Source organism: Diabrotica undecimpunctata, chromosome 4 (assembly GCF_040954645.1).
Source record: "Diabrotica undecimpunctata isolate CICGRU chromosome 4, icDiaUnde3, whole genome shotgun sequence".
Taxonomy (NCBI): Eukaryota; Metazoa; Arthropoda; class Insecta; order Coleoptera; family Chrysomelidae; genus Diabrotica; species Diabrotica undecimpunctata.
Window position 1 is genome coordinate 134772757 of NC_092806.1, and position 26079 is coordinate 134798835.

The following is a 26079-nucleotide window of genomic DNA, read 5'->3' on the forward strand; positions in this document are numbered from 1 at the left end:
AAAAATGGAGATGGGCAGTACATGTTGCAAGAATGAAAGACGACAGTTGGACAAAAAAATTGCTTGAGTGGAGACCACGGGCTGACAAGCGAAGCCGAGGAAGACCCCCAACGCGATGGACCGACGACCTCAAAAGAATCGTGACCAATTGGATAGCAGAGGCGCAGAACAGAAGCAGATGGAAAAGTCTAGAGGAGGCCTATGTTCAACAATGGACAACTCAGGGCTGATTGATGATGATTCTTTTTTGAGCTTTATTTGGTAGGAAAGTATAGTAACTCAGGTATAAATTTTAAGGCAATCAGTAAAACATTTGCATTCTATAATAAGTTTACTGACCCTCAATTAGGCAGGCGAAAACTATAGTAAGTTAAGTTACTATAGTCTTCGTTGCAAGAAGTAGCAGAAGGTATTGCAAGTTTGACTTACTATAGTTTTCACCGTAATTGTAGGTTGTTTTTTACATACTACTATAAAGATTTGAAGTAGCTGCTCTATGAAAATAGTAGCTGCTCAATGCAAAAAACTTGTGTGAAAAAGAATCATTAGATTCAAGTAAGCTTGTACATGCAAGTAACATGTACATTACAATCTATGAAACGACAACCAAGTTTATTTATGCCTGTAAAATAATTAACAAATATACCAGTGAATTTAGATATGTAGGTAGATCTTTTTTATTATGTATATATTTTAACAGGTTCTTTTTTAGAATCAGACGACTTTTCAATCACTAAATTTACTTGTGTTAGTGAAGTACCCATTATATCAGATGCATGAACCTCATCGTATGATACAATGTTAGTTCCCAGCAACCACTCCACAGACCAGCACATCATTGCTGATAACACCAACAGCTTTACTAGGAACGTGTCAGATAGTTTATATTTCGATTCCAATTATGAATCTGAACAAATGCCAGACTTATGACTCATCTAATATGCCAGGTACTGACCTCAAAAGTTAAATTCATGGTGTCAAGGTCAATAGAAGTATAAGAGGTCGGCTAGAAAAAACAGGTAGATAGCGTGTAAGAAATACAAGAGGGTGGCTTGATGTTAAGGCTAAGAAAGATCTAAACATAGGTATCGAACACAAAAACTGTAAGAGTCAACTTATTCCTGCCACACAGATAAAAAAATCCATGCAAAGAAGAGAGAAGATAAGTGAAGAAAATACAAAGATATTGTTTGATGAATTTTGAAATATAGGTGATCACACTAGACAATGGGATTAAATAGCAAGGTACGTTAAGAAAGTCAATAAAAAAGCAAGTCAGAAAAACAGACGACAATTCAAGATGAAATTTCTCTAGAAAATATATACTGGCTCTTAATAATAACGATATATCGGTTTGCAAAGCTATGTTTCTCAATACTTATGGAATATCCGAACAGTGGATAACAACCGCTTTAAGCAAAATTAGAAACAGTGGATCCTTTGAGGCAGATAGAAGAGCACGCCACAAGACCAAATAAAATTTGGTTCAATCTTGATTCCATTCTACATTGTCTCCTGATTTGTATTTCTAGATATCTGTACTTATCAAACTTTTCGTTGCATTTAACACGGAAATTATTGGTATTAGGTATCGCCACATTAATAAGTGTTGTTTGCCTGGTAAGTTTATTAACTATTATGAAATCCGGTCTATTATGTGCCACTCGTTGATCTATGAGCACAGTGCGGTCCCAGTATAGCTTGTAGTTGTCCTTTTAAAGCATTCTGTCAGGGACGTATTGATAATAAGGAAGATGGTTGGTTTGGAGAAGTCTCAGTTTGTCAGCTGGTTCATGATGGACAATCTTTCCTGCTTAGTCATGGCGTTCTTTATAATCAGTTCCGAAAAACCCCTGGCAGCCCCCGGTATGATGATGGATGGTTTCTTGGGCTTGGCGTATATATCGGCATTTGTTATTTTGGACTTGAGGATCTTTAACAATATATTTCAGGTAATTTTAAGTTGGAATAACCTGATCCTGAATGGCAAGTTGGAAACCCTCAGTCTCGGGAAATATCTTTCCTGACGTCAACCAATAGTTAGACGCTGTCTTGTCGACATATTCTTGGCTGATCACATTGAGATGTCGCCCACGAAAAAATTTACTCATCCAGGTGCGCATTTTTTCTTGCTTATTTAGGTGGTTTACGCGCATTTCTTGTTCCCTCAGTTTAAGCGGCGTTGTATCATCTACTGTGCAAATTGTTCGATGTAAAGTAGATGTCTCTGCCTGCACCTGAAAAAAAAATTGTTAAATTAGTTTTTATTCTTAATTAAATTCCTAAATTCAAATTGTTTATCCAATTGCTCACCTATGTCCATGAGTCCTCTTCCACCTTTATATCGCAGTAATGTTGTTCTCTCTACTACAATGCGTGGATTGTGTTTTGGCGCATTTGTGAGATGTGTTCTTACTAATGTTCTCCTCTAAAGACTCTATATCTGTTTTTGATTACTTTATAATATCAAATGAGTACCTTAGCGCGAAACAAGCCTACGTATTTAATGCCTTAAACAAATTTTTACTATTAAGATATGACCGATTTTTAATGTTCACGTTAGTTAAAACAAAAATATGTTAATATAAACGCATAACAATTACTACGTTCTAAATTAATTTAGAATAGATTTTTGAATCGATAAAAGTTCAAGAAGCAACTGGCGTATTGCGGAATAGATATGTCTTTTATTAAGCACAGTGGCGACTCTTACATTACACAAAATGGTCTGGCATTTGACAAAAAAATAGACAAAAAGAGAAATTCTTTTGACACCAGTATCTCAAAAAAAATATATGTATATATATATATATATATATATATATATATATATATATATATATATATATATATATATATATTGATTTATAGTATCAGCAATCGGTCAGGAAATAAAACTCTATTTGTTCAGTCTCAATATTTCGTCACGATTTTGTGACTTCTTCAGGAGAAAACTGTAAATTTATTAGAATAATTAATGATTATATGTAAACAAAATGAATATTTTAATACTTACAACTATAAGAATGAAAATTTAAATTTTTTTGACATATCTAAATAAATGACATATTTGTTTGATTTTATTAAGGAGTTATGGTAACCGCAATATGTTATAGAGTGAATTCCCGTTGTACAATTTTCAGCGAGTAGGTTAAAATAAACAATTATTACTATGACAGTATTATTCATTTTATAAAGTGGAAAGATGGAATTAATAGAATTGAGAAAGAATCAGGAACACGATAAATTGATCTATAAAATGTAATTGATGGTATGTAGTCAGTTACTGCAATACTGATATTTAGGAATGTAATAAAATTATAGGTACAGTTACTAGAGAATTACTAAGTTTGTGTTTAAAGGTTAAGATCTATCATATTATATATTGTTTAGTATGTTGCAGTAGATATTACTTAAATGATTGGTGTCTGTTTTATAATTGATAGATTCAGGAGTTTTATTAATGTGTACCATTTCAAGGAAAAGCCGATTTTTATAATTATCAACTTGTTCCAAGATTTTTACATTATTAAAGTCAAAGTTATGTCCTGTCTTCAAGTGGTGGTCCACTAAGGCACAAGAGTTTTTTTGTATGTTACAGTCACTTTTGTGATCTTTTAACTCCTTAATAAAATCAAACAAATATGTCATTTATTTAGATATGTCAAAAAAATTTAAATTTTCATTCTTATAGTTGTAAGTATTAAAATATTCATTTTGTTTACATATAATCATTAATTATTCTAATAAATTTACAGTTTTCTCCTGAAGAAGTTACAAAATAGTGACGAAATATTGAGACTGAACAAATAGAGTTTTATTTCCTGACCGATTGCTAATACTATAAATCAATATTTAAAACAGTACGGTCGAAAAAATAATTTGAAAAAAAATATATATATATATATATATATATATATATATATATATATATATATATATATATTGTTACCAATATCTCAAAGATATATTATCGGGAGAAGATCTCACCTAACGATTATGGATACTCAAGACAGTATATTCACATAATTCTGCTATGTCATGTTCGATTTCTATTTTAATTGTCACATTTAATTTATTACAAATTGTTTTATTAATATTTTATTGAACGTAAAATTTCAATATTTGTCCAGTATTGTCCATTGTTTTTATACCCTTAATCAACCATGAAATTAAAATATTTGAGTATAAAATATGGAACAAAATCAGAATCAATACACTCGTGTCTTCAAAATCAGAATCAATACACTCGTGTCTTCAAAACTAAGAAAATGAAGCTTAATTTAATTTTCTTTGTAGCCATCTGCATTTATGGTGTTCAATCACACGCTCTAGGAGAGTCTGAAGTCATTAATAAGTAAGTGTAAATTATAAACATGATCTTTTTGTTTTTTCTAACGTCATATTTTACAAAATGATTTGTCATAGGAATATATCAATATTCTCTTGCAATTAGATATACTCTGGCAGACCTTTTTTAAATTTCTCTTTAAAACATATTTAAATGCAACTTCGATGTATTCAGAAATTTCAGAACTACTATTTTAAATTTTGAAACTGTTTATTTAAGAGCCTTTTTCTACTATGCAGTCTAAATTTCTAATAAGTTTTTAATTTAAATAAGTATAAGCCAAAATTAAAGGTTAAAGTAAAGTAAAGTATTAAAGGTTTATTGACGTTAAAATTTATACTTCCAAAATCGTTCTCAAAATACAAACCATTTAACTAGTAATTACTTTAACATGCCACAAGAAAATAGCTTCAGAACATAAGTTGATTATTTCCAAAATAGGCAACATTTTGACTATTTTCCGCCGTGAATTCGACAGTGGATTTTGAAACGTGAAAATACGGTTTCTTAATTGGTTAATTGGGACACACTGCTAGACAAAAAGACCAACGTTGGAATACTACAATACAACATTGGAGACCTTACGAAAGTAAACGACCAAGAGGAAAACCACAGATGAGATGGGTTAATAATATTAAAAGAATAGTCGAAACAAATTGGAAATATGTTGCTCAGGATAGAGACCGATGGAAGGAGTTGGGAGAAGCCCATGTCCAAATATGGACGACAGAAAGCTAAGAAGAAGGAGAAGAATTGGTAAATGTTTGAGCTCATTATTGAGGATCCAGCAAAGTTTTCTAATTTATATTTTATTGTTTATCTATATTTATATTTTTAATCTGATCTCATAAATAACACTTATAACTCGTCGTAATTTATCATTTATAACTGATAAGTTTAAATTGATACAAATTAATTAACGTTTCCACATTATCTTTCAATCACTATTTTTTATTAGCCATCTTGTATCATGACACAAGTGTCAAAAGTACAGTAGCATGCTACTTTTTTCAATAAGTGTTCGAAGTTTTAATTTCAAACTAACAAGTGTTTACATCTATCGTTGTAGATGTGTCAACAGAAGTTGCTGATAGTTGAAGTATATATCTCTGATATAAATTGGTCATTGTTTACATTAGTTAAGATTTATATCTGACACAAATTTCATGCAATAAGTGTCAGGTTTAAATGTACCTTTATAGATAAAACTTAAAATAGTACAGTCTCTCTGATAATGTTAATATTAAATAATATAGTTACATAAGTTTTATATACTTATTTCTTATATATTTTTAGTGAAAGTGCTCAGGCTCTTTTGGAGGCCGTAAGAAAGTTGCTCGAAGTATCTAAAAACCCAGAACACGTAAGGAAACAGGTTATTGAACAGTAAGTAATTTGTTGTAATTTTTAACTTATTTACCGCAGATGTATAATATCATATCCAATATAGTTCATCTTGTGAGGCCGCTCCCACAGAAAAAATATTTCTGATTCAGTTTCTTTTGCAGATTCTCATTCAAAATGTCCCCTTTAAACAAGTATGAAATAAATTTATTAAACAATTTTTTGAAACAAAATATAAAACCGTTCTTGCTCTGCTTTGGAAAAGAGTTTTTAATGTATATTACATTATTTTAAATAGAAAAGGTCTTTTATCATTTTTTTTTAAAGTTGATATTTTTCGAGTTTTTTCGAAATTTAAATACCGAAAAATACAAAAATACGTAACTTTGAGGTTTGGAAACTCATGCTACTTTTGAGGTTGCCATGTACCTAACCTGAAAACAAGAATTTTAACGAAATTAGAAGATAGTTGATCACTATCTACCTTAGCAAACCATTTTAACGTAAGCAGAACAACAGTTTTTATTAATTAATAAAAGATGGAGAGAACAAGAAACTCTCGAAAGAAAGCAAGGTTCTGAAAGACCAAAAATATTTACCGCTCATGAAGATCGTACGCGTTTGAACACATTCGAAGAAAATCCTTTTGAAGATGCGAAATCTGTAAAAATTATGTCACAGTTTCCGGAAAGAAAGGTAACAACTTGGCGTAGATTTAAAGCATCGCGTCTTCGGTACCGAACTGCAGTAAAAAAACAAGCTCTTACACCACAACAGAAGTAATCAAGACTTATATTTGTGTTAAACTATCAGACATAAAATCCAGATTTTTGGGACAAAGTGTATAGACTAGATAATAATAGATTTATTTCTGATATTAAATGTTGATAAATATCTAGCAGCTGGTCATTTTAGCGCCAATGTATGGGGATGGATTTCATCTAGACGAATGGAAATGGTATGGCGTATTGATAGCATGTTTATTTGGCAGACTTACCTGAATATTCTGGAAAACATTATGTTTCCCAGTGTAGAATAGTTGTATCCGGAAAATACTTTTATTCTTCAAGATAATTGTCCTGTTTACACTGCAAATATAATAAACCAGTGACTCCAGAATAACAACATCGAAAGCATACCATGGCCCAGCTACAGTCCAGAATTAAACCCAATCTAGAATGTGTGTGGGTTATTACAAAACGGTTGTATCGGCGTAATTTTATACCTCAAAATGCTGAAGAGCTGTGGCACGGTATTCAACAGGTTTGGGAAAAGCTCTCTGAAGAAGACAATTTCATAGTTCCTTTTACGCAGATGGACCGAAGACTACAAGCTGTTATCAATGCTGATAGAGATATTACAAGATATTAATTTTATTTTTACATACCTAAATTTAGTAAAGTTTTGGTCTTCCAGACCCTCGCTTTCTTTCGAGAAGTTCTTGTTCCCTCCCTTTTTTTATTAATAGAAAAACGTGTTTGTGCTTATGTTAAAATGTTTTGCTTTCTCTGTTAGTGTCCAGTTATCTTTTAATTTGGTTACAATTCTTGCTTTTAATTTTTTGCTTATCTTTTTGAGTATTGAAAATCGCAATTTTGCACTTCTTTTAGTTTTCAATTGTGTATAACTCGAAAACGATCAAGTTTTTAGAAAAATCACAGAAGGCCTATTTTCTTTAAAATCATTCAAAAAAAGGCAAAATGAATTTTCACCGGGTCCAAAAAAAATTATTATTACAATTTGTTTAAAAAATTTTTTTAAAAGAATTTGAGTTTTTTTCTGGAGGACCTATTGAATCTTATTAAGGGATATCTTATGAAAGTAATAATGCAAAAAAGTCTCATAGATTAATCTCATAGACGAACCTGAGTTCTTGGCATTGTCTATAAATAATAAAATAGTTATTTATCGACTTTTTTTTCTAGTGTGAAAACTATAAAAGATACACTTACCATAAGTACTTCAGAACGTAGTCTTATCCCAGATCTGAAGCATTTGGTGGGAATCTTCTATCATGGATTGGGATCTGTAGTTAAACTATTATTGCCTCCTAATAAGGATCTCTTCGATGTAAGTATGGTTTTATTAAATATCGTGTACACTTCCAAGTATATTGATTTTTGTATAGGTTTAGGTACAAACATATCATTAACTATTAAAAAAAAAGTCCAGTATTCTATAACAAAATGAATCTTTGTGAAAATAACTGTTAAAAAATCTAAGTTTTGTATAATTTTGTTTATCCTAAGCTGTTTTAAAACTGGTCTTTATAAACTTTTAGCAATATAGCACTAAACAAGATTTAGAATGACAGAATCAAAAATTCTATAAGAATCACCCATATATAAGACTGGTTACTTACCAAAAGACTAACCACTATCAATATTCATCATACTTCTCAATAAATCCAACGCTAGGAAATGTGATTAATATTTGATAAGCCATGTACTTAAATTACTTCAAAGCCAAATTAAAAAAATACCTTCCCTTTCTACTACCCCAGCTATCTTTTAGATAGCAATCGGCTATCTAAAAGATAGCTGATTGCCTAGATCTTCGCACCCACGTCTCTTTCACGCCTTCGAAATATCCAGTGTTTTCTATTTCTCTCTATTTCTCACTCTGTGTTTGACTTATTTCCATCTAAGACTATTTCTTTTATGATCTGTTATTACAGTTATTCTTAAGCTATTATTTGGTCTTCTTCTTCTTCTTCTTCTTCTTCCCTGGTTAGTATTCGAGCGCCTGTCTGGTTATATTATTTTGGTCTTTTCATAGTGCATATCCAATTCATTTTCATTTCCTTCTTTTAATTATGACTGTTATTTTCTCTTGTTTGGTTCTTCTTCATAGTTCTACGTTTATAATTTTATAGCCAGTACATTTTTGGAGTGTTTCTTAATAATTTATTTATAAAGGTTTGTAATTTTTTGGTAGTTGTTTCTTCCTGTCTTCAAGATTCTGCGCTATATAATAACATAGTCTTAATACAGCTGGTACATATTTTGATTTTAAATTTTTGACGTTTGGAGTTCCACTTCGGAAATGTTTCTCAAACTACAAAAAAATTATTTGTATTTTTTTTTACCTTTCTTTATTCTTTAATGAAAGTCGTTTACCACAACCTTATGTAAAAGTTGTTGCATTCTGATTTTGTCATAGTTGATCTGAAAATTTAGGTCATAAGTTTCCTTTTTGGATTGATCATCATCATCATTCAATCTTCACTTATCCACTGCTGGACATAGATCTCCCTCATAATTTTCCATCTATTTCGATCTTGTGCCTCTTGCATCCAATTCCTATGACAATGTTTTAGATCGTCAGTCCAACGTGTTGGTGGACGACCTCTGCTTCGGTAGGCATCATCTCTTGGTCTTCATTTCAGTATCCGTTTTGTCCATCTATTATCTGTCATTCGAGCCACGTGACCTGTCCAGTTCCATTTCAGTGTTGCTACTCTCTCTAGTGCATCAGCCACTCCTGTTCCACTTGTCCCACTTGGCCCACTTGTCTCGTAGTGAAACGCCTAACATAGCACGCTCCATCGCCCTTTGATACACACGGATCTTTTGAACTGTTTTCCTTGTCATGGTCAACGTTTCCACACCGTAAGTTAACACTGGCAAAACACACTGATTAAACGTTTTTCTTTTACGGCATATTGGTATATCAGACGATTTGAAAATATGGTTCAGCTTGCCGAAGGCTGCCCAAGTCAGTCTTATACGACGGAGAAGCTCAACGGTTTGGTTATCTTTTCCTATGCGAATCTCATGACCTAGGTATTTATAGGCCATTACCTGGTCTATGGATCTTGTTCCTACGCATATATCTTCGCTGACTACAAGATTTTTCATCATCTGGGTTTTAGATATATTTATTTTCAATCCCCCTTCTAGCGAGGAAAGGTAGAGCTGATTTAAAAGTTCTTTGGCCTCATCTATCCTATCAGCTATTAGTACAATATCATCTGCAAACCTTAGATGGCTAAGCTTTTCTCCATTCATGTTTATGCCCTTGTCGGTCAGTTTTGCTCTTTTACATATATATTCCAAAAGCGTAGTGAACAGTTTTGGCGATATGGTGTCCCTACCACTCTAACACTGGCTGTTGCGTTTTGGTATATGTGTTTAATTATATTTATATACCGATAGTCAATTCGGCATTATGTCAAGGCTTCCAACATTTTTTGTTGATTTACGGTGTCGAATGCCTTTTCATAGTCGACAAATATTAAAGCTAGTGGTTTATTATATTCAGTGCATTTTTCTATAAGATTTTTTAATAACCAGTAGGTGATCGTTTGTTCCATAGCCCTTTCTAAAACCCGCCTGTTCTATGGGCTGATAAAATTCCAATTTATTTTCTAGTCGTTTCGTAATTATTTTGGATTATATAAATATAATTTCTTATCAACATAGCATACTATCAAGATTATTAAAAGTTGTTATGAACAAATTTTCTTAGTCTCGCCCTGTTTTAATACAGTTTGTGTTGATATTAGCTGCTTGAGAAATTTGGGTAGCGACGTTGATGTCATATTTTATTTTTTAGGCGGGAATAATTCTTTTATGAATTTCACATAGTACATATTCTTGATTTATGTTGTGATCGAACTATTTTCTGTTAGTATGAGTATTATCTAAACTTGATATTTAGTTTTTAGTTATAATGAAGCAACTTTAACTTTGAGAACTTGAACTGGTTTTTGACATTGATTCAATTTTACACTGAAGGATCATGATATCGGATTAATTTTGCAGTGTAGTCCTGTAGCAGCATATCCTCTTGCATTTTGCTACTAATGCGCCTTAAGATCATAGAAAGTGGTTTAAATGTATTGCTACATTCTTCACAGAATTACAACAGGATTCGTTTCTTGTTGTACTTCAAGAGAAAGTTGGTTAAACTCTTTTGATAGATAGGTTACACCACGACAACTATCATAAGCATCACTTCATTATGATAAACAGTATTTTTACATATATATATAGTATATATATAGTATAGTTTATTTTGAAAAATACACTATAAAGGACTTGTTCTGATCTTAAAGTAATTTTCTTGCTAATTTCAACAATCAGAAAATAATTTATGCAACTTATTCATTGAGTGCGTAGTAAATTTCAATATTGTTCCTATAAACAATATTAAACAATGTTTTAATTATATTACTACGCAAGTGAATCATTATCATTATCGTAAGTGGCTCGACAATCCATTGTGGATCTTGGCTTGCTCACAAAGAAGTCGCCACTCCTGTGGATTCCTGAAAACTTCCCTCTATTTTCTCACCCTTATAATCTGTAGGTCTTCTACCACATTATCAGTTTTTGTGCCCTCTGGTTTGAAAATGTTAATCTCTTCGTGTATTCGCGATCTGACTTTCTATCAATGTGTGCAGCCCATCTAAGTCTCTGCACTTTAACGAATTTCACAATATCTGGATCGGTGTATAACTGATACAGTTCAAAGTTGTATCTTCGACGCCATAGCCCATTTTCATTTACAGCGTCAAAAATATATTTAAGAATTTTTCTCTCAAAAATACCAAGAAGTCTTTCATCATTTTGAGATGAGGTCCACGTTTCAGCCCCTTATATCAAAACTGGTCTTATTAAGGTCTTGTATATATTAAGCTTTACTGCACATTTCATATTTTTATTTTTTAGATGTTTCTGAGATCGTGAATAGTTTTGTTTGCTATGCGATCTAAGATATGTGAATTCTTTGACTTGCTTATAGGTACAGTTGCTAATTTAAATTCTCTGTTGGATATTTTGGGGGTTTTTAGAAACCAACATATATTTGGTTTTCTCTTCCTTTACCACAGGTCCTAATTCACTTCCCGCGTCCGCAAGCCTTGTAAAACACTACACCATGCCTCTCATACTTCTACCCACTATAACTATATCGTCAGTAAATGCGAGTATTTGCGTCGATTTACTAAAAATAGTTTTACTTTTCCAAAGCAATATTAAAGAGGAGACACGCCAGCGCGTCTATTTATCTTATTTATTATTAGTGTAAGACCATTATTAATGTCAAACAACGTAGAATTTTCTCCTTTAATTCTAACGCATCAGCTTACATTTTGCATTGTTAGTTGGGTCAACTTAACTAACTTAGGTAGGATCCCAAAATCTATTATTGCATTATATAATACAGTTCTTATCACACTGTCATAGGCTGCTTTGCAGTCGACGAAGAGAAGATGTGTATTTATATTATATTTTTGTGACCTTTCTAAAATCTGCCTATCTGCTTGAATGTGTATTTGACTTTCCAGCAGTAAATCCGCATTGATATTGACCAACAATATCCTTGTAAAAAGTCTTTCAAATAACACATTGCCGAAGATTTTATACTCAGAAGCTAGTAGAATAATGCCCCTATAGTTCTTACACTCCAATTGATCACATTTTTTATGCAACGGACATATTATTCCCTAACGAATATTTCGCACTCATGATAAAACCAATGATTTCTTTTTTCTGACTTGGTTTTGCCCAATATTTCTGTAACACAATATCTCTTATATTTGCCCATAGTTGGTTAAAGTCTGCTTCTTCTTCTTAGTTTTCTGTCCTTATTTGATCTTTTATTTGCTGCCTGTATACATTAGCAATGGCGGAATCTTTTAGTTTATTAATGTCGATTTTTTCTCTCCATTTCCCGATCTCCTTTTTTAAATTGGATATTCTTTCTTTAAATCGTGCTCTTACTAAACAGTGATCACTATCTTTATTTGCGCCTCTAAAAGACCTAACACCTAATAAGTTAGAGTAGCGTCTTGCATCGACGATTATAACATCTATTTGGTTAATCGTTTCATTATCAGGAGATTTGCAAGTTTCCTTATGTATATCCTTATGGGAAATCTGTTCTGTTTCATTCTGAGACCGTTATGATAAGAGTCTACATGTGGGCTCTCTTTTCCGATGGTGGGCGAAAATATATTCTCTTTTCTGACTTGGGCATTAGAGTCTCCTGCTATTATTTTAATGTCATTTTTGAGTACTCATCATACTCTCGGTCTAATGCCTCATAGGACATGTCTTTTTCATCATTCTCTTTTTCTTCCTTTGGAATATGGATGCTAATAATGCTAGTATTTGCGAACTACACTTTAAGTCTTATTCGACATGTCTTATGATCAATAGCTTTGAAATAATATTAACCTGAAAAAACATATTATTAAAATGTTTAAAAAACAAACGAGTGAGTGAAAACATTAGTAAACCACCAATAGAATTATATTGCTGTTTAAAGGCTACTCAAAAAAAACTTTTCTTAAAATATTTATTACTCAAGATGATCTAGACAAGCAAGGTATAATCTGTTATTAAATACATTCATTTTATTTACAGGTCTCCGCTGAAGCTGCACAGAAATTTGTACGGTACTTTGTTCACGACAACCAACCATTGCTAGAACTCTTGGACAAACTCATCCTTGCTGGATCAAATATAGCAAGAGTATCAATTAATAGTGCATTAGAGATCCTTTTAGGACCTTTGAATAATGACCCATGATAATCTGAATTTTGAATAATTTTATTGTAATCACCATATACTTTTTCCTGTTATGATAAAATTCTATAAACTTAATAAATGTTCTTATACCTAATAACGACAATTATTTCACTAAATGTTAATAAGTTGACGTCTAGATTTTAAGACATTATTAGAAATACCAGATTATCAGAATTTGTGACAAATTCGCGTATAATCCCAATTATAATAACATGAACGGACCATTTAAAAAGTTTAATAAACAAATATTTTAGAATAGAAATAAACATGGGAAAACCAACTTTTAAAATTTCTGGAAGTCTACTTATTAGACATATCCACATCTTATTACACATTATTATATTATAACAATTATTTTAATAAAAACATACCCTTGTACCGACAGAGGATCAAATTACAAACCAGTAGTGACCAAAATTAGGCTGAAAATGAAAATAGTAAAAACAGATGCACAAAGTGATACAAGTAGATTAAGGAACATGGTTGACACAATAAATCAATAATCGATTCTTCTTCTTATTGCGCCATCTCCTTTCCAAATTTGGCGATTAAAATGACAATTGTAGCTTTGGAAACTACTGCACGAAAGATTTATGTGGATGAGCGGTCAAACCATCCCCTCAGGTCTTTCAGTTACGAGTTCTGGCGTCTTCCAACTAACATTTTGCCCTACACTTTACTTTTCAATTTTTTTTGTTTACTCATGCGCCGAATTACCTCAAAAATGGTAACTTTTTGTGCATGGAATTTTTAGCATTCATCTGCATACATACATTTCAAAGGCGTCTATTCTTTTTTTTTATTCAGAGTCCATTGTCCAACTTTTAGAATCATACAGAAAAAACGTAACATCTGATCATTCGAGTTTTGAGCTCTAGACTAAGGTCTGATCTTGTAAAAAATGTTTTTATGTTTATGAGTGTTTTCCTCGCTTGTTCGATTCTTGACAGGATTTCTTTTTTTGGGTTACGCTACCTGTTAATATTATCTGCTCCCAAATAGTTTATGGAAGTTGCCTGTTCTACTATGTGTCAGTGGACGTACAAATGTAGATGTAGCGAGTAGATACTCTTGTACGAACCTGCTATGAGATAGATCTACTTCAGGTATGCAACCCTGCCCACGCGAGCCATGGCTATCCCCAACCCGTGTCGGGGGAAGACATTTCACCATTCCAAGATCCCTAACAAAAACAAATAAATCCTCTCACATATTCATTCCCAAGAACTAAACCTCACACGAAAGAAAAATCAGTGGGGAAGGCAACGAAAATCCACCCCAATTAACTTTCCCTGGTATAATCACACTAGATCAAGTCAATATAGAAACGGCCCTTGGTCCCGGGCACCCCTTAAGTGGAGAGAGGTTGCTAAGAATCCCCCGGTTGCCACAAATATTTAGATTTAAGCATAATAAAAAGATTGGTACATGGAATGTACGAAGTTTATTCCAGGCCGGAAAAGTGAATAACGTAATCAAAGAAATACGAAGACTCAACATTGACATACTTAGATGCAGTAAAGTTAGATGGTCCAAATTACGCCAGTGCGAAATAGAACATCACACAATATACTACTGTGGATATACTACAGCATCAGTTAACGTGAACATTATTCAAGCATATACTCTAACTTAGGAAAGCTCAGAGCAGGAAATAGAAATATTCTATGAAGAATTGTAAGAATCCCTAAAACATACCAAAAAACAAGGAGTGAATATCCTGCTAGGAGATTTCAACGCAAAGTAGGCAAAAGATATGTTGGCAAAGCTGTGGGACACTTTCGACTAGGAACGCGAAATGATAGAGGAGACCGCCTTGTTCAGTTCTGCCAGGAAACGGATAGTGCAATAATGAACACCTTTTTCCGATTATCACCTCGAAGACTATACACCTGGAAATTTCCAGCTGACTCTTCAAAAAAAATATATTAGAAGCCAGATTGACTACATCATCATCAACAAACAATTTCAGAATTCCGTAAAATTCGCAAAAACATATCCGGGAGCAGATGTTCCATCAGACCATAATATTTTACTAGGACTTTTCAAACTCCACATGAAAAAAGTCCATAAAGGAAAAGCACAAAAACGTCCGGACATCCATAACTTAAAAGATAAAACCAGAAGAGAAGAAGTCAAAGAGGAGATCAATAACAAAATAAACAGCATAGTAATCTTAGATATTAATCAAGAAAATATGAGTGTGGATGATATGTTGAATAAAATCAAAAATATCCGTAATTCAGTGGTAGATAATAAACTGAAACCAGAATACAATATAAAGACACAGCCATCGATAAGACAAAAAATATTAGAGGTAATGGAAGAACGAAGAAAACACAGAAATAAGAATGAGGAAAGAGTGAGTGGAAAGAGGTGAGAAGATCTCACCTAACGATTGTGGATACTCAAGACAGTATGTGCACATAATTCTGCTATGTCATGTTCGATTTCTATTTTAATTGTCACATTTAATTTATTATACATTGTTTTATTAATATTTTATTGAACGTAAAATTTCAATATTTGTCCAGTATTGTCCATTGTTTTTATACCCTTAATCAACCATGAAATTAAAATATTTGAGTATAAAATATGGAACAAAATCAGAATCAATACACTCGTGTCTTCAAAACTAAGAAAATGAAGCTTAATTTAATTTTCTTTGTAGCCATCTGCATTTATGGTGTTCAATCACACGCTCTAGGAGAGTCTGAAGTCATTAATAAGTAAGTGTAAATTATAAACATGATCTTTTTGTTTTTTCTAACATCATATTTTACAAAATGATTTGTCATGTGGGAATATATCAATATTCTCTTGCAATTAGATATACTCTGGCAGGCCTTTTTTAAATTTCTCTTTAAAACATCTTTAAATGCAATTTCGATGTATTCAGAAATTTCAGAACTACTATTTTAAATTTTGAAACTGTTTATTTAAGAGCCTTTTTCTACTATGCAGTCTAAATTTCTAATAAGTTTTTAATCCAAGTGGGAATAAGCCACAATTAAAGATTAAAGTACGTTTATTGACATTTTAATTTCCACTTCGGAAATCGTTCTCAAAATACAAACCATTTAAATAGTAATTACTTTAACATGCCACAAGAAAATAGCTTCAGAACAATATTCTCATAAGTTGATTATTTCCAAAATATTCAACATTTTGACTATTTTATTACATAACACAGAAAACATAAATGTATTTTGCGGATACTTAACGCTTTTATCTGATATTATATTTCATTGTAAAGAAAAAACATCCGCCGTGAATTCGACAGTGGATTTTGAAACGTGAACATACGGTATCTTAATTGGTTAATTGGGACACACTGCCAGACAAAAAGACCAACGTTGGAATACTACAATACAACATTGGAGACCTTACGAAAGTAAACGACCAAGAGGAAAACCACAGATGAGATGGGTTAATGATATTAAAAGAATAGTCGAAACAAATTGGAAATATGTTGCTCAGGATAGAGACCGATGAAAGGAGTTGGGAGAAGCCTATGTCCAAATATGGACGACAGAAAGCTAAGAAGAAGGAGAAGAATTGGTTAATCTTTGAGCTCATTATTGAGGATCCAGCAAAGTTTTCTAATTTATATTTTATTTTTTATCTATATTTATATTTTTAATCTGATCTCATAAATAAAACTTATAACTCGTCGTAATTTATCATTTATAACTGATAAGTTTAAATTGATACAAATTAATTAACGTTTCCACATTAGCTTTCAATCACTCTTTTTTATTAGCCATCTTGTATCATGACACAAGTGTCAAAAGTACAGTAGCCTGCTACTTTTTTCAATAAGTGTACAAAGTTTTAATTTCAAACTAACAAGTGTTTACATCTATCGTTGTAGATGTGTCAACATAAGTTGCTGATAGTTGAAGTATATATCGCTGATATAAATTGGTCATTGTTTACATTGGTTAAGATTTATATCTGACACAAATTTCATGCAATAAGTGTCAAGTTTAAATGTACCTTTATATATAAAACTTAAAATAGTACAGTCTCTCTGATAATGTTAATATTAAATAATATAGTTACATAAGTTTTATATACTTATTTCTTATATATTTTTAGCGAAAGTGCTCAGGCTCTTTTGGAGGCCGTAAGAAAGTTGCTCGAAGTATCTAAAAACCCAGAACACGTAAGGAAACAGGTTGTTGAACAGTAAGTAATTTGTTGTAATTTTTAACTTATTTACCGCAGATGTATAATATCATATCCAATATAGTTCATCTTGTGAGGCCGCTCCCACAGAAAAAATATTTCTGATTCAGTTTCTTTTGCAGATTCTCATTCAAAACGTCCCCTTTAAACAAGTATGAAATAAATTATTTAAACAATTTTTTGAAACAAAATATAAAACCGTTCTTGCTCTGCTTTGGAAAAGAGTTTTTAATATATATTACATTATTTTAAATAAAAAAGGTCTTTTATCATTTTTTTTAAAGTTGATATTTTTCGAGTTTTTTCCAAATTTAAATACCGAAAAATACAAAAATACGTAACTTTGAGGTTTGGAAACTCATGCTACTTTTGAGGTTGCCACGTACCTAACCTGAAAACAAGAATTTTAACGAAATTTGAAGATAGTTGATCACTATCTGCCTTAGCAAACCATTTTAACGTGAGCAGAACAACAGTTTTTATTAATTAATAAAAGATGGAGAGAACAAGAAACTCTCGAAAGAAAGCAAGGTTCTGAAAGACCAAAAATATTTACCGTTCATGAAGATCGTACGCGTTTGAACACATTCGAAGAAAATCCTTTTGAAGATGCGAAATCTGTAAAAATTATGTCACAGTTTCCGGAAGAACTTGGCGCAGATTTAAAGCATCGCGTCTTCGGTACCGAACTGCAGTAAAAAAACAAGCTCTTACACCACAACAGAAGTAATCAAGACTTATATTTGTGTTAAACTATCAGACATAAAATCAAGATTTTTGGGACAGAGTGTATAGACTAGATAATAATAGATTTATTCCTGATATTAAATGTTGATAAATATCGAGCAGCTGGTCATTTTAGCGCCAATGTATGGGGATGGATTTCATCTAGACAAATGGAAATGGTATGGCGTATTGATAGCATGTTTATTTGGCAGACTTACCTGAATATTCTGGAAAACATTATGTTTCCCAGTGTAGAATAGTTGTATCCGGAAAATACTTTTATTCTTCAAGATAATTGTCCTGTTTACACTGCAAATATAATAAACCAGTGACTCCAGAATAACAACATCGAAAGCATACCATGGCCCAGCTACAGTCCAGAATTAAACCCAATCTAGAATGTGTGTGGGTTATTACAAAACGGTTGTATCGGCGTAATTTTATACCTCAAAATGCTGAAGAGCTGTGGCACGGTATTCAACAGGTTTGGGAAAAGCTCTCTGAAGAAGACAATTTCATAGTTCCTTTTACGCAGATGGACCGAAGACTACAAGCTGTTATCAATGCTGATAGAGATATTACAAGATATTAATTTTATTTTTACATACCTAAATTTAGTAAAGTTTTGGTCTTCCAGACCCTCGCTTTCTTTCGAGAAGTTCTTGTTCCCTCCCTTTTTTATTTATAGAAAAACGTGTTTGTGCTTATGTTAAAATGTTTTGCTTTCTCTGTTAGTGTCCAGTTATCTTTTAATTTGGTCACAATTCTTGCTTTTAATTTTTTGCTTATCTTTTTGAGTATTGAAAATCGCAAGTTTGCACTTCTTTTAGTTTTCAATTGTGTATAACTCGAAAACGATCGAGTTTTTAGAAAAATCACAGAAGGCCTATTTTGTTTAAAATCATTCAAAAAAAGGCAAAATGAATTTTCACCGGGTCCAAAAAAAATTATTGTTACAATTTGTTTAAAAAAATTTTTTAAAAGAATTTGAGTTTTTTTCTGGACGACCTATTGAATCTTATTAAGGGATATCTTATGAAAGTAGTAATGCAAAAAAGTCTCATAGATTAATCTCATAGACGAACCCGAGTTCTTGGCATTGTCTATAAATAATAAAATAGTTATTTATCGACTTTTTTTTCTAGTGTGAAAACTATAAAAGATACACTTACCATAAGTACTTCAGAACGTAGTCTTATCCCAGATCTGAAGCATTTGGTGGGAATCTTCTATCATGGATTGGGATCTGTAGTTAAACTATTATTGCCTCCTAATAAGGATCTCTTCGATGTAAGTATGGTTTTATTAAATATCGTGTACACTTCCAAGTATATTGATTTTTGTATAGAGGTTTAGGTACAAACATATCATTAACTATTAAAAAAAAAAGTCCAGTATTCTATAACAAAATGAATCTTTGTGAAAATAACTGTTAAAAAATCTAAGTTTTGTATAATTTTGTTTATCCTAAGCTGTTTTAAAACTGGTCTTTATAAACTTTTAGCAATATAGCACTAAACAAGATTTAGAATGACAGAATCAAAAATTCTATAAGAATCACCCATATATAAGACTGGTTACTTACCAAAAGACTAGCCACTATCAATATTCATCATACTTCCCAATAAATCCAACGCCAGGAAATGTGATTAATATTTGATAAGCCATGTACTTAAATTACTTCAAAGCCAAATTAGGAAAATACCTTCCCTTTCTACTACCCCAGCTATCTTTTAGATAGCAATAGGCTATCTAAAAGATAGCTGATTGCCTAGATCTTCGCACCCACGTCTCTTTCACGCCTTCGAAATATCCAGTGTTTTCTATTTCTCTCTATTTCTCACTCTGTGTTTGACTTCTCTCCATCTAAGACTATTTCTTTTATGATCTGTTATTACAGTTCTTTTCAAGCTATTATTTGGTTTTCTTCTTCTTCTTTTTCCCTGGTTAGTATTCGAGCGCCTGTCTGGTTATATTATTTTGGTCTTTTCTTAGTGCATATCCAATTCATTTTCATTTCCTTCTTTTAATTATGATTGTTATTTTCTCTTGTTTGATTCTTCTTCATAGTTCTACGTTTATTATTTTATAGCCAGTACATTTTTGGAGTGTTTCTTAATAATTTATTTATAAAGGTTTGTAATTTTTTGGTAGTTGATTCTTCCTGTCTTCAAGATTCTGCGCTATACAATAACATACTCTTAATACAGCTGTTACATATTTTGATTTTAAATTTTTGACGTTTGGAGTTCCACTTCGGAAATGTTTCTCAAACTACAAAAAAATTTTTTGTATTCTTTCTTTATTCTTTAATGAAAGTCGTTTACCACAACCTTATGTAAAGGTTGTTGCATTCTGATTTTGTCATAGTTGATCTGAAAATTTAGGTCATAAGTTTCCTTTTTGGATTCATCATCATCATCATTCAATCTTCGCTTATCCACTGCGGGACATAGATCTCCCTCATAATTTTCCATCTATTTCGATCTTGTGCCTCTTGCATCCAATTCCTATGACAACGTTTTAGATCGTCAGTCCAACGTATTGGTGGACGACCTCTGCTTCGGTAGGCATCATCTCTTGGTCTCCATTCCAGTATCCGTTTTGTCCATCTATTATCTGTCATTCGAGCCACGTGACCTGCCCAGTTCCATTTCAGTGTTGCTACTCTCTCTACTGCATCAGCCACTCCTGTTCTTTGTCTTAGCTGGCGATTTGGGATCTTGTCTCGTAGTGAAACGCCTAACATAGCACGCTCCATCGCCCTTTGATACACACTGATCTTTTGAACTGTTATCCTTGTCATGGTCAACGTTTCCATACCGTAAGTTAACATTGGCAAAACACACTGATTAAACGTTTTTCTTTTACGGCATATTGGTATATCAGACGATTTAAAAATATGGTTCAGCTTGCCGAAGGCTGCCCAAGTCAGTCTTATACGACGGAGAAGCTCAACGGTTTGGTTATCTTTTCCTATGCGAATCTCATGACCTAGGTATTTATAGGCCATTATCTGGTCTATGGATCTTTTTCCTACGCATATATCTTCGCTGACTACAAGATTTGTCATCATCTGGGTTTTAGATATATTTATTTTCAATCCCCCTTTTAGCGAGGAAAGGTAGAGCTGATTTAAAAGTTATTTGGCCTCATCTATCCTATCAGCTATTAGTACAATATCATCTGCAAACCTTAGATGGCTAAGCTTTTCTCCATTTATGTTTATGCCCTTGTCGGTCAGTTTTACTCTTTTACATATATATTCCAAAAGCGTAGTGAACAGTTTCAGCGATATGGTGTCCCCTGGCGTACTCCACGTTGTATCGGGAATTTCTGGGTTTGACGATCACCCACTCTAACACTGGCTGTTGCGTTTTGGTATATGTGTTTAATTATATTTATATACCGATAGTCAATTCGGCAATCTGTCAAGGCTTCCAACATTTTTTGTTGATTTACGGTGTCGAATGCCTTTTCATAGTCGACAAATATTAAAGCTAGTGGTTTATTATATTCAGTGCATTTTTCTATAAGATTTTTTATTACCAGTAGGTGATCGTTTGTTCCATAGCCTTTTCTAAAACCCGCCTGTTCTATGGGCTGATAAAATTCCAATTTATTTTCTAGTCGTTTCGTAATTATTATGGATTATATAAATATAATTTCATATCAACATAGCATTCTATCAAGATTATTAAAAGAGAACACTTGTTATGAACAAATTTTCTTAGTCTCGCCCTGTTTTAATACAGTTTGTGTTGATATTAGCTGCTTGAGAAATTTGGGTAGCGACGTTGATGTCATATTTTATTTCTTAGGCGGGAATAATTTTTTTATGAATTTCACATAGTATATCTTCTTGATTTATGTCGTGATCGAACTATTTTCTGTTAGTATGAGTATTATTCTAAACTTGATATTTAGTTTTTAGTTATAATGAAGCAACTTTAACTTTGAGAACTTGAACTGGTTTTTGACATTGATTCAATTTTACACTGAAGGATCATGATATCGGATTAATTTTGCAGTGTAGTCCTGTAGCAGCATATCCTCTTGCATTTTGCTAATAATGTGCCTTAATATCATAGAAAGTGGTTTAAATGTATTGTTACATTCTTCACAGAATTACAACAGAATTCGTTTCTTGTTGTACTTCAAGAGAAAGTTGGTTAAACTCTTTTGATAGATAGGTTACACCACGACAACTATCATAAGCATCACTTCATTATGATAAACAGTATTTTTACATAGATATAGTTTATTTTGAAAAATACACTATAAAGGACTTGTTCTGATCTTAAAGTAATTTTCTTGCTAATTTCAACAATCAGAAAATAATTTATGCAACTTATTCATTGAATGCGTAGTAAATTTCAATATTGTTCCTATAAACCCAATGTTTTAATTATATTACTACGCAAGTGAATCATTATCATTATCGTAAGTGGCTCGACAATCCATTGTGGATCTTGGCTTGCTCACAAAGAAGTCGCCACTCCTGTGGATTCCTGAAAACTTCCCTCTATTTTCTCACCCTTATAATCTGTAGGTCTTCTACCACATTATCAGTTTTTGTGCTCTCTGGTTTGAAAATGTTAATCTCTTCGTGTATTCGCGATTTGACATTCTATCAATGTGTCCAGCCCATCTAAGTCTCTGCACTTTAGCGAATTTCACAATATCTGGATCGGTGTATAACTGATACAGTTCAAAGTTCTATCTTCGACGCCATAGCCCATTTTCATTTACAGCGTCAAAAATATATTTAAGAATTTTTCTCTCAAAAATACCAAGAAGTCTTTCATCATTTTGAGATGAGGTCCACGTTTCAGCCCCTTATGTCAAAACTGGTCTTATTAAGGTCTTGTATATATTAAGCTTTACTGCACATTTCATATTTTTATTTTTTAGATGTTTCTGAGATCGTGAATAGTTTTGTTTGCTATGCGATCTAAGATATGTGAATTCTTTGACTTGCTTATAGGTACAGTTGCTAATTTAAATTCTCTGTTGGATATTTTGGGGGTTTTTAGAAACCAACATATATTTGGTTTTCTCTTCCTTTACCACAGGTCCTAATTCACTTCCCGCGTCCACAAGCCTTGTAAAACACTACACCATGCCTCTCATACTTCTGCCCACTATAACTATATCGTCAGTGAATGCGAGTATTTGCGTCGATTTATTAAAAATAGTTTTTTTCCAAAGCAATATTAAAGAGGAGACACGCCAGCGCGTCTATTTATCTTATTTATTATTAGTGTAAGACCATTATTAATGTCAAACAACGTAGAATTTTCTCCTTTAATTCTAACGCATCAGCTTACATTTTGCATTGTTCGTTGGGTCAACTTAACTAACTTAGGTAGGATCCCAAAATCTATTATTGCATTATATAATGCAGTTCTGTTCACACTGTCATGGGCTGCTTTGCAGTCGACGAAGAGAAGATGTGTATTTATATTATATTTTAGTGACCTTTCTAGAATCTGCCTATGTACTTTCCAGCAGTAAATCCGCATTGATATTGACCAACAATATCCTTGTAAAAAGTATTTCAAATAATACATTGCCGAAGATTTTATACGCAGAAGCTAGTAGAGTAATGCCCCTATAGTTCTCACACTCCAATTGATCACCCTATTTATGCAACGGACATATTATTCCCTAACCAATATTTCGCACTCATGATCAAACCAATGATTTTTTTTCTGACTTGGTTTTGCCCAATATTTCTGTAACACAATATCTCTTATATTTGCCCATAGTTGGTTAAAGTCTGCTTCTTCTTCTTAGTTTTCTGTCCTTATTTGATCTTTTTTTTGCTGCCAGTATACATTAGCAATGGCGGAATCTTTTAGTTTATTATTGTCGATTTTTTCTCTCCATTTCCCGATCTCCTTTTTTAAATTGAATATTCTTTCTTTAAATCGTGTTTTTACTAAACAGTGATCACTATCTATATTTGCGCCTCTAAAAGACCTAACACCTAATAAGTTAGAGTAGCGTCTTGCATCGACGATTATAAGATCTATTTGGTTAATCGTTTCATTATCAGGAGATTTGCAAGTTTCCTTATGTATATCCTTATGGGGAAATCTGTTCTGTTTCATTCTGAGACCTTTATCATAAGAGTCTACATGTGAGCTCTCTTTTCCGATGGTGGGCGAAAATATATTCTCTTTTCTAACTTGGGCATTAGAGTCTCCTGCTATTATTTTAATGTCATTTTTGAGTACTCATCATACTCTTGGTCTAATGCTTTTTCATCATTCTCTTTTTCTTCCTTTGGAGTATGGATGCTAATAATGCTAGTATTTGCGAACTACACTTTAAGTCTTATTCGACATGTCTTATGATCAATAGCTTTGAAATAATATTAACCTGAAAAAACATATTATTAAAATGTTTAAAAAACAAACGAGTGAGTGAAAACCTTAGTAAACCACCAATAGAATTATATTGCTGTTTAAAGGCTACTCAAAAAAAACTTTTCTTAAAATATTTATTACTCAAGATGATCTAGACAAGCAAGGTATAATCTGTTATTAAATACATTCATTTTATTTACAGGTCTCCGCTGAAGCTGCACAGAAATTTGTACGGTACTTTGTTCACGACAACCAACCATTGCTAGAACTCTTGGACAAACTCATCCTTGCTGGATCAAATATAGCAAGAGTATCAATTAATAGTGCATTAGAGATCCTTTTAGGACCTTTGAATAATGACCCATGATAATCTGAATTTTGAATAATTTTATTGTAATCACCATATACTTTTTCCTGTTATGATAAAATTCTATAAACTTAATAAATGTTCTTATACCTAATAACGACAATTATTTCACTAAATATTAATAAGTTGACGTCTAGATTTTAAGACATTATTAGAAATACCAGATTATCAGAATTTGTGACAAATTCGCGTATAATCCCAATTATAATAACATGAACGGACCATTTAAAAACTTTAATAAACAAATATTTTAGAATAGAAATAACCATGGAAAAACCCAACTTTTAAAATTTCTGGAAGTCTACTTATTAGACATATTCACATCTTATTACACATTATTATATTATAACAATTATTTTAATAAAAACATACAGTTTTTATTAAAATACCGACAGAGGATCAGATTACAAACCAGTAGTGACCAAAATTAGGCTGAAAATGAAAATAGTAAAAACAGATGCACAAAGTGATACAAGTAGATTAAGGAACATGGTTGACACAATAAATCAATAATCGATTCTTCTTCTTATTGCGCCATCTTCTTTCGAAGGTTGGTGATTAAAATGACAACTGTAGCTTTGGAAACTACTGCACGAAAGATTTATGTGGATGAGCGGTCAAACCATCCCCTCAGGTCTTTCAGTTACGAGTTCTGGCGTCTTCCAAAACATCCAAACGATTAGAAACCTTCTAAATGCGGTGCTACCGTGACATACTCAGAATTTTCTATATCCATCATGTCACAAACAACACCGTGATCCAACGTATGAATAAAGATCTGGAAATTATGCGTATCGAGAAAATCAGAAAGATAACATACTTAGGGCATGTGATGCGCAAGAACATCAGACAGTGGCCAGGAATGACTACCATACATCTATTTACAGCAGCTGTCAACAAAGTTGTACGGACCAACGTGATTGCCAACATCCACAGAGGATAGGCACTAAAGAAGAAGAAGAAGTACAAATGTACGTTTGTTGGTATCTTTGAAAATACTAGAATTTTAGTTTTGGAAGTATATAGATGTAAACCAAACATTTTGCTATGGCGAACTACTGTATTTATTATATTTTGTAGTTCTTGTGCGTTGCTTGCTATTAGGATGGTATTATCAGCGTAAATGATGTTGTCTATGCTGGTTACGTTAATCTTGAATCCACCTTAAACCCCGTCTAATGCATCTCT

At 32.4% G+C, this 26079-nt stretch overlaps 2 protein-coding genes across 2 annotated transcripts; both read left to right on the forward strand.

Annotated features, from left to right (window-relative positions):
• Window positions 1-4197: 4197 nt before the first annotated feature.
• On the forward strand, window positions 4198-13330 carry LOC140438420 (uncharacterized). Its single transcript, XM_072528102.1, has 4 exons — window positions 4198-4357; window positions 5648-5737; window positions 7621-7765; window positions 13069-13330. The coding sequence occupies exons 1-4, from the start codon at window positions 4272-4274 to the stop codon at window positions 13231-13233; spliced, it is 486 nt and encodes a 161-aa protein (XP_072384203.1). The 5' UTR covers window positions 4198-4271; the 3' UTR covers window positions 13234-13330.
• Window positions 13331-15803: 2473 nt separating this feature from the next.
• Window positions 15804-24988, forward strand: LOC140438421 (uncharacterized). The gene is made up of 4 exons (XM_072528103.1): window positions 15804-15962; window positions 17335-17424; window positions 19296-19440; window positions 24727-24988. Exons 1-4 carry the CDS (start codon window positions 15829-15831, stop codon window positions 24889-24891), a joined length of 534 nt encoding a protein of 177 aa, XP_072384204.1. The 5' UTR covers window positions 15804-15828; the 3' UTR covers window positions 24892-24988.
• Window positions 24989-26079: the final 1091 nt, after the last annotated feature.

Coding starts and splice junctions, on each gene's coding strand:
- LOC140438420 (XM_072528102.1), top strand. CDS start 4,272: ATGAAGCTTAATTTAATTTTCTTTGTAGCCATCTGCATTTATGGTGTT. Junction 5,738..7,620: donor AGGAAACAGGTTATTGAACA/GTAAGTAATTTG, acceptor TTTTTTTTCTAG/TGTGAAAACTATAAAAGATA. Junction 7,766..13,068: donor CTAATAAGGATCTCTTCGAT/GTAAGTATGGTT, acceptor TTTTATTTACAG/GTCTCCGCTGAAGCTGCACA.
- LOC140438421 (XM_072528103.1), top strand. CDS start 15,829: ATGGAACAAAATCAGAATCAATACACTCGTGTCTTCAAAACTAAGAAA. Junction 15,963..17,334: donor GAGTCTGAAGTCATTAATAA/GTAAGTGTAAAT, acceptor ATATATTTTTAG/CGAAAGTGCTCAGGCTCTTT. Junction 17,425..19,295: donor AGGAAACAGGTTGTTGAACA/GTAAGTAATTTG, acceptor TTTTTTTTCTAG/TGTGAAAACTATAAAAGATA.